General features: G+C 45.2%; 2 protein-coding genes across 6 annotated transcripts in view; one reads left to right on the top strand and one right to left on the bottom strand.

Annotated features, from left to right (window-relative positions):
* The window catches only part of LOC146007545 (uncharacterized), a 125,112-nt gene that overhangs the window by 40,005 nt on the left and 71,925 nt on the right, over positions 1 to 13,182 (top strand). The gene's annotated exons all lie outside the window — the stretch shown is intronic.
* The window catches only part of LOC146007547 (glycine N-acyltransferase-like), a 53,025-nt gene that overhangs the window by 2,503 nt on the left and 37,340 nt on the right, over positions 1 to 13,182 (bottom strand). For 3 of the 5 annotated variants that reach the window (XM_083145993.1, XM_083145992.1, XM_083145990.1), the window contains exons 2-5: positions 11,741 to 11,819; positions 3,900 to 4,007; positions 1,898 to 2,024; positions 366 to 498 (exon numbers count right to left, since the gene is read on the bottom strand). In XM_083145993.1, coding sequence (XP_083002119.1) covers positions 366 to 498; positions 1,898 to 2,024; positions 3,900 to 4,007; positions 11,741 to 11,818 — 446 coding nt within the window. In that variant the 5' untranslated portion in view covers position 11,819. The remainder of the gene's footprint in view (positions 1 to 365; positions 499 to 1,897; positions 2,025 to 3,899; positions 4,008 to 11,740; positions 11,820 to 13,182) is intronic. The other 2 variants (XM_083145995.1, XM_083145994.1) reach the window with 1 other exon arrangement.

Below are 13,182 nucleotides of genomic sequence, written 5' to 3'. Positions count from 1 at the left end.
TCTAATGGGCATGGACCAGGCAGGAAGTCCAGAAAGTAGCTACACTTGCAAAGCCACTCTGGTGCAAGATGCCCCTGGGCGAGGGATGTCTCTACCCAACTGTCTGTCAGCTACAGCTTCAACTCCGTGTCACCCACAGCCTGACGGATATCTTGGCGAGCCTGACAGCCATTCACATAATTGAAGGATGAAAGTGGATACTGGCCAAACAGGACGCCCTACATGTGCATGCACATATATAAAAGGTAGCTCAACATTACAGTTTAATGTTTTAGTGACATCCTTATGTTAACCGTTCTTATGAGCTCATTGTTCTATGCAGCTTGCCCTTTAGTATGGTCTTAGATGGTGTATTTATACCGTACCTTACTGTACAGTTCTTCAGTTCATCTTCCTCAATCCCATCCCTCATGTAGAGCAGGTTACTTGTTGTGTGCATTTTGCTTCCATGTGTGGAACTGACCTCTTCAAGAACCACCCCCAACTGTGGCTGGCACCCTATGAAAGGGATATTAATAAGTCATTAATAGGAATTAACTGTTTACCTTAATAATATTATTATTATTATTATTATTAAGCAGGGCCAAATTAAGGTCAGTGGGGGCCCTGGACAACAAACGTGTGGGGGATCCTATCAATAAAAGTGATATAAGTGACACCGTTCCAGCTGGAGCACCGTAGACACACTACACCATGATTACGCACACCGTAATGCCATTACATAATGGGCCTACTTCTGGTTTACTCAGTAAGCTGCTTACCAAGCTCCAGAGAGCCCTCCCTGCTACCCCACTGAATATCCGCCCCCCACCACCGCGAGTCCCGCCATTAACATGCGAGGGGATGTGTAACAAAGACACACCCCCTCACATGCCACCTGCTGCCGGAGACATCATTCTTTGGTCTATTTTTTTTTAAAAATTGAACTTCTAACTTATAATAAGTAAATATAGGTAAGGTGTCCGCCTCCAGTGAGAACGGTCACAGGTTCTAATCCTGGGTATGACTCCTAAGCAATGTATTTGTTTCAAATAAATGATAATGTAAATAAATGTGGTGCAATGTAACAAGATGTATAGAAATATTTTCTGGATTGTTTATATATATATATATATATATATATATATATATATACACACACATTTATAGAAGGTGGTGGGTGTGTGTTTTGGGGGGTGGGCACCAATGGGATGCGGTCATTTGGTCGAATGCATTATGGTCGAATGTCATTACATCGAATCCATTAGGTCGAATTGCTAAAAGGTCGACATGATTCTAGGTCGACATGGGAAAAGGTCGAAATGATTCTAGGTCGAAAGGTCATTAGTTCGACAGGTCATTAGGTCGACAAGGTCATTAGTTCGACATTGTCTAGGTCGACATTCACAAAGTCGACATGGGGTTTTTCACTGTTTTTTGAGCCGACATGTGCTGACAGGCGGTATTTCATGCCCTACCATCCACTAGGGCGTGGTGGGAGAATAAAATAGTGTGCCGAGCGTAGCGAGGCACCGTGCCCGACGCATTGCGAGCGCAGCGAGCGATGCGAGGGGATGCAGTGCACTTTAAACTGTGTCCATGTCGACTGTGTTGACATTCAGGTAAAAAAACAGTGAAAAACCACATGTCGACTTTGTGAATGTCGACCTAGACAATGTCGAACTAATGACCTTGTCGACCTAATGACCTGTCGAACTAATGACCTTTCGACCTAGAATCATTTCGACCTTTTCCCATGTCGACCTAGAATCATGTCGACCTTTTAGCAATTCGACCTAATGGATTCGATGTAATGACATTCGACCATAATGCATTCGACCAAACGATCCCAACCCGCACCAATATTTGTTTTGCCTTCGGGCAACTGGGACAAACGTACGCCACTGGCCCTGCTCACCATTTATCTGTAACTCCTGCTTCCAGTTTACAGCCTGGGGATCGTGGAGCATCTGGTGCAGGCTCTGAGGGTCTTTACTGAAGAGAAAGTACATATTGGTGTAAGGATCCAAGGGGTCTGTCATTTCCTAGGGAGGGAGAGAGAGTTTAGAAATGACCACTAAAGCCACATGAACATCTTCAAATATAAACCATGCAGCCATTATACATTGTTGATACTGACTTCCCACTGCAGTAGTAGTAGTAGTAGTACGTTTATTTATAAGGCGCCGCAAAGTGTCCGCAGCGGCGTACATAGCAAACAAAAAACAAATGACAAGGTAACGTACAGGGTGTGTTGAAAAATACAGTATAAATAGGGGTATAGCCGGTAGAAATAAAATCAGCATCAGTTCAGAAGTAGGTGTCAAAATTGTCGAGGAGACTGAAGATGAAGTAGAGGAAGGGAAGAACAGGAGGACAGGTGAGGTAAAGAGGTAGGGTGAGTACGTGAGGCAGGAGGACCCTACACATAAGAGTTAACATACTAAAAATAGGTGGGTGGACGAACGAACGAAAAACAACAGGATAAGTAGGAACGGAGGGGAACGGAGGCAGGATAGGAGGATCAAAAGAGGTTAGGAGGAGGGATAGGCTAGTCGAAAAAAGTGGGTTTTGAGGGAGCGCTTGAAGGAGGTAAGGGAATCAGAAAGCCTGATGGGTGGCGGGAGGTTGTTCCAGTGCAGGGGGGCAGCGCGAGAGAAGTCTTGGACACGGGAGTGGGAGGAGGTGATTAGGTGAGAGGTCAGTCGGCGGTCAGCGATGGAGTGAAGAGGATGGGAGGGAGTGTGGATAGAGATCAGTGAAGAGAGGTAAGGAGCGGTGGAGGAGGAGAGAGCCTTGTAGGTGGTGGTGAGGAGTTTAAAGAGAACTCGGAAAGGAATGGGGAGCCAGTGAAGAGATAGACAGAGGGGGGAGGCGGAGGTAGAGCGGCGGGAGAGGAAGATGAGCCTAGCAGCAGCATTAAGAATGGTTTGGAGAGGTGCGAGGCGGGTGAGAGGTAGCCCAGAGAGAAGGATGTTGCAGTAGTCAAGGCGGGAGATGACAAGAGAGCTAGGGTAACAAGTAAATTATCACCACCTTCCTCCACTATACCAGGTGAAGCTCCTCCCACATCTTTAGGACAGTATCCACTACAGGACAAACAGCTCAGAATGCAGATACCTGAGACACTGGGACTCATCCTGAAGATGATGGTTTTGCTATTCAGTTGCATGATTGGGATAGTTGCTACCATCGCTTGTGTGCTTTCCCTATCTTTGGTGATGTAACACACCACAGTTGGGCTATCCATCGCCTATCAATGAGTAGCATACATCGATGCTTCCGGGTAAATGGCTAATGGGGGTTTCAATTTAGTCCACCCCTATTCACCTCATTGATGGTGGAGGTAAATGTTTTGCCAACATCGATGCTTTTGACACAATGTTCATATCAATGTTTGCATTTGATTCACATGAATTTAATGGCAGTTTCGCTGTGCATACTGTATGTGATCTGTCAAGCTGGATGGAAGCAGTATGACTAACTGCTGGTTCTTTATCTCCGTTCACTTTATCCATCTCCAGGGCTTAGTAAATAGACCCGCCAGTTTAAAAATTACTGCTGTATTCTATAATGAAGTTAGCTAACTTAGTAAATAGGTCAGACCGCAGTCACCATGGTTGGCAGTCACACATGATGGCAGAGGTCTGATGTTTTTCTGCCACACAGTACTTAGCTTCTCAATCAATGCAAGGCACATAGCCTTCCACTTCCCTGACTGGCTTACTGTGTTCCAACAATCACATCTGTCAGTGGCCCAAACCACAGAGGTTTTCAATCAACAGTTTCCTGCCATCGATGCAAACTACCGATGACACCATTGATTGAATCAATAGTGTACCATTCGATCACCATACCTACATGATGGGACTGAATTAAAGAACCACTGATACAAACCTTTGTTTCTTTTTTTAACTCACCTCCAGTGGCGGACGACATATGACAGAAGTGAAGTCTGGCCACTGGTCCACCAGAACCTGTAGCCTGAAAGGGTTATTGTGGATGACATGATGCAAAGACCCACACACCTACGTGATGGACACAATGAGAACATTTTCAGATAAGACACATTTTGCTATATTATTAAATACCATAGGCCTATTCAGAATGGGGGCAGGGTGGCCCTGCACAGCAAGCCCTGCACCCAGATTATACTTGCATTGTGCCAAGAAGTGGGTCCATGCTCCCTCACAGTACCAATTTCCAAGTAACATCTTAGCTAATTTGGCCCCTGGTCTGCGCAAGGGATCCAGCAGGTTCTGGGACTGCGGAAATGTGCAGTCCAACAGATTCTATGGACCACACCTACTGCAGCCTATTGAGGCCTACAGGAAGCCAGCTCTCTACTTATTGCTGACTGCTCTGGTAGCTCCCAATAGGACTTTCTATAGTGTCTGTGACTGACAGGTAGGACTTCCTCTAGCCAGTCACAGTGTAGCCAGTGCATTATCTGGGGGGCTGCAGTCCTGCAGACAATAGGTAAAATCAACTATTGGTATTAAAAGACAGATACTGTAGGAGGTAATAAATATGGCCCTACACTCTGAGATTTTACACTACGATCTGCATAATACAATATGCTTTTCTTAGTTGTCTGGAAATTACATGTCGTGCCAATATCATTCCAGTGTGTACCCAGCCATACTCCTGGGTCTTCGTTCTAGTGTATACACAGCCATAGCCTTGGGTAATCATTCTAATGTGTACCCTGCCATACTCCTGGGTCTTCATTCTGGTGTGTAGTGTACTCATATTAAAGAAAAAAAGAAAGAAAAAAGAAACTCGGGTGGGGTGCACGCTAGATCCCCGAAGTAAGATTTATTATATTGCTGTTAGGATTATTTTTTTAAATATATTATTATTTTTTTATTATTATTTATACATTTTATTATTTTTTTATGAATATATATATATAGTATATATATATATATATGAAAAAAAATTTATTGGAGAGCACTGGACTTAGTACCACCTAGTCAATCATACAATAATTTACTAAATGAGACACCAATCACATTTCAATTGACAATTCTTTGTCCCCTTCCCGAATAATATGTGGAATCCGTTCAAGATAAAAGTTCTTTATTGAAACCCAACACATTTCGTCAGAACGACTTCTTCAGGGGTATGACTAAAAGTGGTACAGAAAGAAAACAAGGGGCGTACTTTAAGTATTACAGTACATTATGTCAATTGTAATACAAAGACATACAAGTTTACATTGTATACATACCAAAAAAATAATTATTAGGCCTGTGCGGCAACCAATATTTCATTCAGGACAACGATAAAATCTAAATGGTATTAAAAATTCAATGATTACAAAGATGAAGAATAAACGTGAGAGGAAGAGCATGTATGAGGATATAAAGACTGGCACATAACCAGACTACATACCAGTAAGGCGAAAAGTTATGGGGAAGTATATTAGATATTTTAGATATTTTCTGTGAAGATTAAGTCCTTGAGTGTAGGGCTCACAGGACCTGAAAGCGTTAAATCACCGCTATATTATAACCGAGATACAATTACAATTTATTAGATTTAGAGTTTTTAAATGATTTAGAGTTTCTAAATGAGAGTTACGTACCCCTAAAATGATGAATTTGGGGGAAGCCAATTTGGCTAAGTGTGCTGGATAACTTCAGTAAGGATCAGATCCTAGAAAATTGGGCTCATAAGGCCTGAAAACATAGAATCATCATTATATTGTAATTTAAATACAATGGCGTTTACAGTTTTTTTATGTAAAAAATACCCAATTACATACCGCTAAGATGGCAATTTATTGGGGGAAGCCTATCTGGCTTGGTCTACTAAATGGTTTCTGTATGGATGCGGTCCTTGAACATTGGGCTCACCGGTGTATACAATGTAAACTTGTATGTCTTTGTATTACAATTGACATAATGTGCTTTAATACTTAAAGTACGCCCCTTGTTTTCTTTCTGTACCACTTTTAGTCATACCCCTGAAGAAGTCGTTCTGACGAAACGCGTTGGGTTTCAATAAAGAACTTTTATCTTGAACGGATTCCACGTATTATTCGGGAAGGGGACAAAGAATTGTCAATTGAAATGTGATTGGTGTCTCATTTAGTAAATCATTGTATGATTGACTAGGTGGTACAAAGTCCAGTGCTCTCCGATAAATTATTTTTCTTGTACTTGTTGTTAGACTCTCACTAACAGAGGAGCCTTGTCGGAGTAGCAGCTAATATCAAAATCTTTTTGCGCAAGACGAGGACCATATTGTATTTATATATATATATATATATATATACTAGGTGATTCATCGCGCCCAACGGGCGCTCTTCACACCGTCGTAAGGGGCTGCGCCCCCTTAATTTGTGAACGTTTGTATATGAGAAATATGGTTAGAATTGTATGAAAGATGCCCTGTATTGCAACTTAGGTGTCCGCGAATCGCGGGAGGGGGGGTCGCGGAGGGTGCCGCGAATTGCAGGAGGGGGGGTTGCGGGGGGTGCCGCGAATTGCAGGAGGGGGGGTTGTGGGGGGGTGGATGCTGCGAATCGCGGGAGGGGAGGGATTGCAGAGAATCGTGGGAGGGGGGTCGCGGGGTGGGTTGCCGCAAATCGCGGGAGGGGGGTTACGGGGGTGGGGGTTGCGGTGAATCATGGTAGGGGGGGTCGCGGGGGGTGTGCCGTGAATCACGGGAGGGGGGGTCACGGGGTGGGGTGCCGAGAATCGCGGGGGGGTGTGTGTGTGCCGTGAATCGCGGGAGTGGGGGTTGCGGGGGGGTGGGGGGTGTGACGCGAATCGCCACAAGAAAAAATCAACACAGAAAGGTCAACACATGTAAATGTTGACATAAGTGTGGCACTTCATTGGTGTCCAAGTCGACACATGAGAATGAATATGAAAACATTAAAAAAATGAAAAAAAAAACTTCAAAAACTCATGTCAACCTTTTTCATTGTCGACCATAGCCATGTCAGTGTTTTCCATGTGCAATTTAATTCTGGAGTTGCCGCGAATCGCGGGGGGGTGCCGCGAATTGCGGGAGGGGGGGTTGCGGGGGTGGGTGCCGCGAATCGCGGGTGGGGGGGGGTTACGGGGCGGGGGTTGCGGCGAATCATGGGAGGGGGGGTCGCAGGGGTGTGCCGTGAATCACGGGAGGGGGGGTCACGGGGTGGGGTGCCGAGAATCGCGGGGGGGTGTGTGTGTGCCGTGAATCGCGGGAGTGGGGGTTGCGGGGGGGGGGTGGGGGGTGTGACGCGAATCGCCACAAGAAAAAATCAACACAGAAAGGTCAACACATGTAAATGTTGACATAAGTGTGGCACTTCATTGGTGTCCATGTCGACACATGAGAATGAATATGAAAACATTCAAAAAACTTCAAAAAAAACTTCAAAAACTCATGTCAACCTTTTTCATTGTCGACCATAGCCATGTCAGTGTTTTCCATGTGCAATTTAATTCTGGAGTTGCCGCGAATCGCGGGGGGGTGCCGCGAATTGCGGGAGGGGGGGGTCGCGGGGGTGGGTGCCTCGAATCGCGGGTGGGGGGGGTTACGGGGCGGGGGTTGCGGCGAATCATGGGAGGGGGGGGCGCGGGGGTGTGCCGTGAATCACGGGAGGGGGGGTCACGGGGTGGGGTGCCGAGAATCGCGGGGGAGGTGTGTGTGTGTGTGCCGTAAATCGCGGGAGTGGGGGTTGTGGGGGGGTGTGACGCAAATCGCCACAAGAAAAAATCAACACAGAAAGGTCAACACATGTAAATGTTGACATAAGTGTGCCACTTCATTGGTGTCCATGTTGACACATGACAATAAATATGAAAACATTCAAAAAATGAAATAAATCTTCAAAAACTCATGTCAACCTTTTTCATTGTCGACCATAGCCGTGCCAGTGTTTTGCATGTGCCATTTAATCCTGGGGCTGCCGCGAATCACGGGGGGGTGCCGCGAATTGCGGGAGGGGGGGTCGCGGGGGTGGGTGCCGCGAATCGCGGGAGGGCGGGATTCACAGGGGTTCCGGTGGGGGGTTGCCGCGAATTGCGGGAGGTGGGGGGTCACGGGGGGTGCCGCGAATCGCGGGAGGGGAGGTTGCGGGGGGGTGTGACGCGAATCGCCACAAGAAAAAATCAACACAGAAAGGTCAACACATGTAAATGTTGACATAAGTGTGCCACTTCATTGGTGTCCATGTTGACACATGACAATGAATATGAAAAAAATAAAAAAATTAAAAATAAATCTTCAAAAACTCATGTCAACCTTTTTCATTGTCGACCATAGCCATGTCAGTGTTTTGCATGTGCCATTTAATCCTGGGGCTGCTGCGAATTGCGGGGGGGGGGGGTGCCGCGAATCGCGGGAGGGGGGTCGCAGGGGGGGTGCCGCCAATCGTGCAAGGGGGGGTCGCAGGGGGGTTCTTTTTGCCGCGAATCGCGGGAGGGAGGTCGCGGGGGGGGGGGTGTTTTTTCCGCGAATCAAGGGGGGGGGGTCACGGGGGAGGGTTTGCCGCGATTCGCGGGAGGGGGGGGTCGCGGGGTGGTGGTTATGCCGCGAATTGCGGGAGGGGTCGTGGGGGGGTTCTTTTTGCAGCGAATCGCGGGAGGGGGGGTCGCGGGGGTGTTTTTGCTGCGAATCGCGGTAGGGGGGGTCGCGGGGGAGCGGGTGTTTTTGCCGCGAATCGCGGGAGGGGGGGGGGCGTGCGGGGGGGAGGTTTTGCCGCAAATCGCGGGAGGGGGGCGCTCACCTGGTGGCTGTGGAGTAGCAGTGCTGGGCAACATGGGAAGGCAGTGGGTGTCTGGCACTGTCTGTGGGCTCACTGGGCTGGTTCTCTGTCACATACCTCCCAACATGACCCTCTCCAGGAGGGACACATTGCTCTGTTTCTAGACTTCCCCTTAATGTATGATTGCCATCACCTGTTTTAAACAGGTTCATTTCTCAGAAAGGTGTTCAGCACAGATGAAGGCAATCACACATTGGCCCTTATTCTGATCTGTGCGGATATTCCCGCATTCTTACGGAGCGGTCCGCACGCCACGGTGTTTTGCCGCATGCGGCCGTCGTCCGTAGAAACGCCCACGTGTCCTCCGCATTCGGACGGACTCACTCTTTAAGAACAGGGCGTGTTTACGGACGACATACAAAGCATGCGTGTGCGGGAGAAACACTCCGATTCGGCACGGTATTACAGAGTATTACAGAGTATGCTCGGGAATACCGCATCCGAACGGGAGCCAAGCGGTGCTACCGCACGTAAGCGGAGTATTTACGCCAAACAACCCACTATGAAGTCACTTCTGCAATACATCACATGACCCACTTATTCAATTACCTATCCTCATAAAAAACTGCTTATTTGGAATTGGAATCAATTAGATTCCAATATATCAATATCAATATAATATTATTATTTATTTTGCAGCATTCCTGCCATGTTGTTTATTGTTTGTATGTATTATTTTATGGTCATTGCATCACACTGGCATTGAGTGTGACATGAATATAAATAAATGTGTTTACTTTACCCAAAATGTGTGGTTTCATGAGTACATGTCGAATACACATGTGTATTGATAGTATTAATATTCTGGCATGTCCATTGTTAGCAGTTTGAAAGGTCTGACAAGTACAGCATATGTGGGGGACTAGTAAGGTTTCCTTGAAGCAGCAATGGTTTCAATTAAAGCACTGACAAGCGGCCTATTAGTCAGTAATGAGTAAAGGAGTAGATTCTATTGGGTTCAGGTGTTAATGGTTGTAGTCATTAGGCGTACGTTCGCCTACCGCATGAACGAGTGGTGTCCGCAAAGCAATAGTACACTTGTGGACACCGCACATTTCTGCCCTTTTTAATCGCGTGCATTCGGAGTGGTTTCCGAATGTACGCCCCCCAACATAAGTGTACTCCCCCGTGTCCGCCCATGTTTCCGCCCCGTTATGCCCACTTTGAAACTACGCCCATGTGTCATTCCGCATGACGCCCATAATACGCCCCTATTTCCCGAATGATAGCGGTGAACAGTTCTGGACGGGATTTGGCCGAACTGGTACCGAGTCAATGCGTGGAACATGCGCGTTGCGTTCTCCACGCATGCGCAGACGCCGTAAAGACGCGATCCGAAAGTATGCGGTAAAGTCCGCGTCAATCAGAATAAGGGCCATTAAGAGGAAAGTCCAGGAACAGAGCGTTATAGACACAGACACCCACTTTGAGTGACAGATGTAGCCAAATATATAGGAGATATATATATATATATACACACCTTTGGTGTGAGCCTATGATATCAATTAAAGGGCCTTGATGCCTACATTATTATGTATAGAATTATTATGTTAATCTGAGGTGTTAATTAAATTACCTAAATGCCTGCGACTATTTATATTGATTATAACAAAAGAAGGACTGGTATAACTAATATTTATTGTGTATTGACCATCATATCTCCTTAACATCAATACCTACTCAATGTCATAAGTGTTTCACTCGATTAATTCGTGATAAGGATTTAATCATAGGCCAAAGTAATTGAAAAAGACAAATAAAGTATGTACATTATTCCATATATACATATATACACCTGTCTCCCCAATATTGCCCCCTATTGCTTATGCCTTATCTTGCCCTAAATTTCTTTAAAGGGAATGGGCTAGTATTATCTGCAATAGTGCACCTGCATGATTCCCCCTCTATAACTTCTATTATACCAAATCCTGTGAACTCCTGGAGGATGTCTGATTTGCAACAATGTGTTATAGATGAAAGCAAAGGTTTCCACAAAGTAACTGTTCAGGCTGAATCAGTAATATTTATATTCAGGTATTTATATACATAACACATCTAATACCCCTTTCACACTGCACTTGTTAAACGGTATATTGCCGTTTTTTTCCCACTTCAAAACGTTTAAGGCTGCAGTGGGAAAGCGCCAGAGTTGATTTACCGGTTAAAGATAACCGGTATTTCAAAACGTTTAAAAAGCAGAGTCCTACACGTTTCAGAGCCGTTTTTTTATGCAGAGAGAATGGCTCTGAAACGGTATTTAGTAAAAACAACAGACTACAGACCTGTGATAGGCTGTCCCCTGCATTCTGCCTTGAAACGTGTTCAGGGGATTAAACAGGTTGACTGATGTGAATGGTACTTAAACGGTATTTAAAACGGTCATCTACTGCAATGTGAAGGCTCAGAGCCGTTTTAAATACCGTTTAAAAATACCGGTTTTTAAAACGTTTTGGCGGTGTGAAAGCGGTATAATACTGTCTGCAGCATCAATCATTGTCAAGCTGTCATTCAGAAACCGGCATATTTACAGTATACACCATATAATGTGTTATGCTGCATATGTAATGCCTCTAGGGATTATTCACACAAGCCTCCTAATAACAGTCTCCATCTGTATATTAAACATGGCAGCATATCACATTAGCACAAAGATAATACACACACATCAATCAAATGTATGCAAATTGCATCATTGTAGCCCTGCCCACAGATGTGCAATGCCTGAAATACCAGCATTGCACGGCGGGGGGGGGGGAGTTTGCCACAATGAAGCGATTGCACTGGCCATGCCCCAAAACAGGACGCTTCTCCATAGCTCTGCCCCATCCCACCCCTTTCTCATCCCATCAGTGGCTCTGCACCCCTGTCTCACAGAACTGATAGTTCCATGATAGGTCCATGATAGTTCTTCATGTAACAAAACCGCATAGTCTCTAGCATTGTTCTATTTGAGGGTATAAAATATACAATATTCATAGTTATCTGCAGCCGTACCTTCAGTGACTCTGGGAAGCTGCTGACCAGGAGTCTTCTCAGTGTGGCCAGCTTGGAGGAACAGGTCAGGTAGAGCATTCTAGAAACAAACAGTTTGTTACAGTTAAAGATTTACAAAGAACCAACAAAGAGATCTACTTTTGAGAATGAGGGGTCATATGGTTTGGGTATAATTCCAATGGTGGGAAGTGTGTGCATGTCCTGAGCATGTGCAGACGGTTCCTGCTTAATTGCACGTAGTGCCCCATTATCAAATGATCAAAGTAAAAGCCACCTTGTTTCAAGTTGCAATATATTTTGACACCACAAGATGGCACATTTTTAAGTATACTTAAGTCATGTGTTTAAGTACAATTGAAGTTCCCAAAAAGAAAAAAAAATAGGTAATGTTTTAAATTTGTGAACTTAAGTCCCGGAGCCTCTATCCTCATTGATCTGTAGTCATTGAAAACTATATCCTGTTCATAACTTAAGTCCTCCTAGTTCCTTTTTCTGCAGCTGTCCCTGTATGGCTGACTCATCAAGTGAAGCTTGAACCTACAGTATACTTCGTTGTGTCTATTAATGATGCATTGAATCTACGTCTCACAATATCTTGGACCAGTTAAGGATAGAACGTGCTGCGAGAGGTTCAATGAGACACTGAAGCAAGTGTTTCATGCTTTTAACACTTTGAAAGGAGGAGAAAAAAGGCCTTCTTCTATGAGGAGATCGAAAGGCCTCCTTCTATGAGGAGATTGAAAGGCCTCCTTCTATGAGGAGATCAAAAGGCCTTCTGCTATGATGAGATCAAAAAAATTATTTTCTTTGAGGAAATCAAAAGGCCTCCTTCTATGAGGAGATCAAAAGGCATGCTTCAAAGAGGATGTCAAATTGCCTCCATTTATGAGGAAATTGGAAGCCCTACTTCTATGGGGAGATCGAAAGACCTCCTTCAATGAGAAGATTGAAATGCTTCTTTCTATGAGAAGATTGAAAGGCCTCCTTCTATGAGATCAAAAGGCCTGCTTTAATGAGGAGATCGAAAGTCCTCATTCAAAGAGGAGATCAAAAGACCTGCTTCAATGAGGAGATTGTATTGCCTCCATCTCTGAGGAGATCAAAATGCCTGCTTCAATGCGGAGATCAAAAGGCCTCCTTCAATGAGGAGATCGAAAGGCCTTCTTCAATGAGCTGATTGAAAGGCCTCCTTCTATGAGGAGATCGAAAGGCCTCCTTCTATGAGGAGATCGAAAGGCCTCCTTCTATGAGGAGATCGAAAAGCCTCTTTCTATGAGGATATCGAAAAGCCTTCATCTATGAGAAAGGCCACCTTCTATAAGGAATTGAAAGGCCACCTACTATGAGGAGATTGAAAGGTCTCTTTCTATAAATATAGGGAGAAGTCTTCTTCTATGAGGCGACTGGTTTGAGCTACTCTAGGAAGACATGTACATGTCTTT

Source organism: Crinia signifera, chromosome 6 (genome assembly GCF_055691185.1).
Source record: "Crinia signifera chromosome 6, ASM5569118v1, whole genome shotgun sequence".
In the NCBI taxonomy this organism is placed as follows: Eukaryota; Metazoa; Chordata; class Amphibia; order Anura; family Myobatrachidae; genus Crinia; species Crinia signifera.
This window is presented reverse-complemented; position numbering and strand designations above follow the sequence as displayed.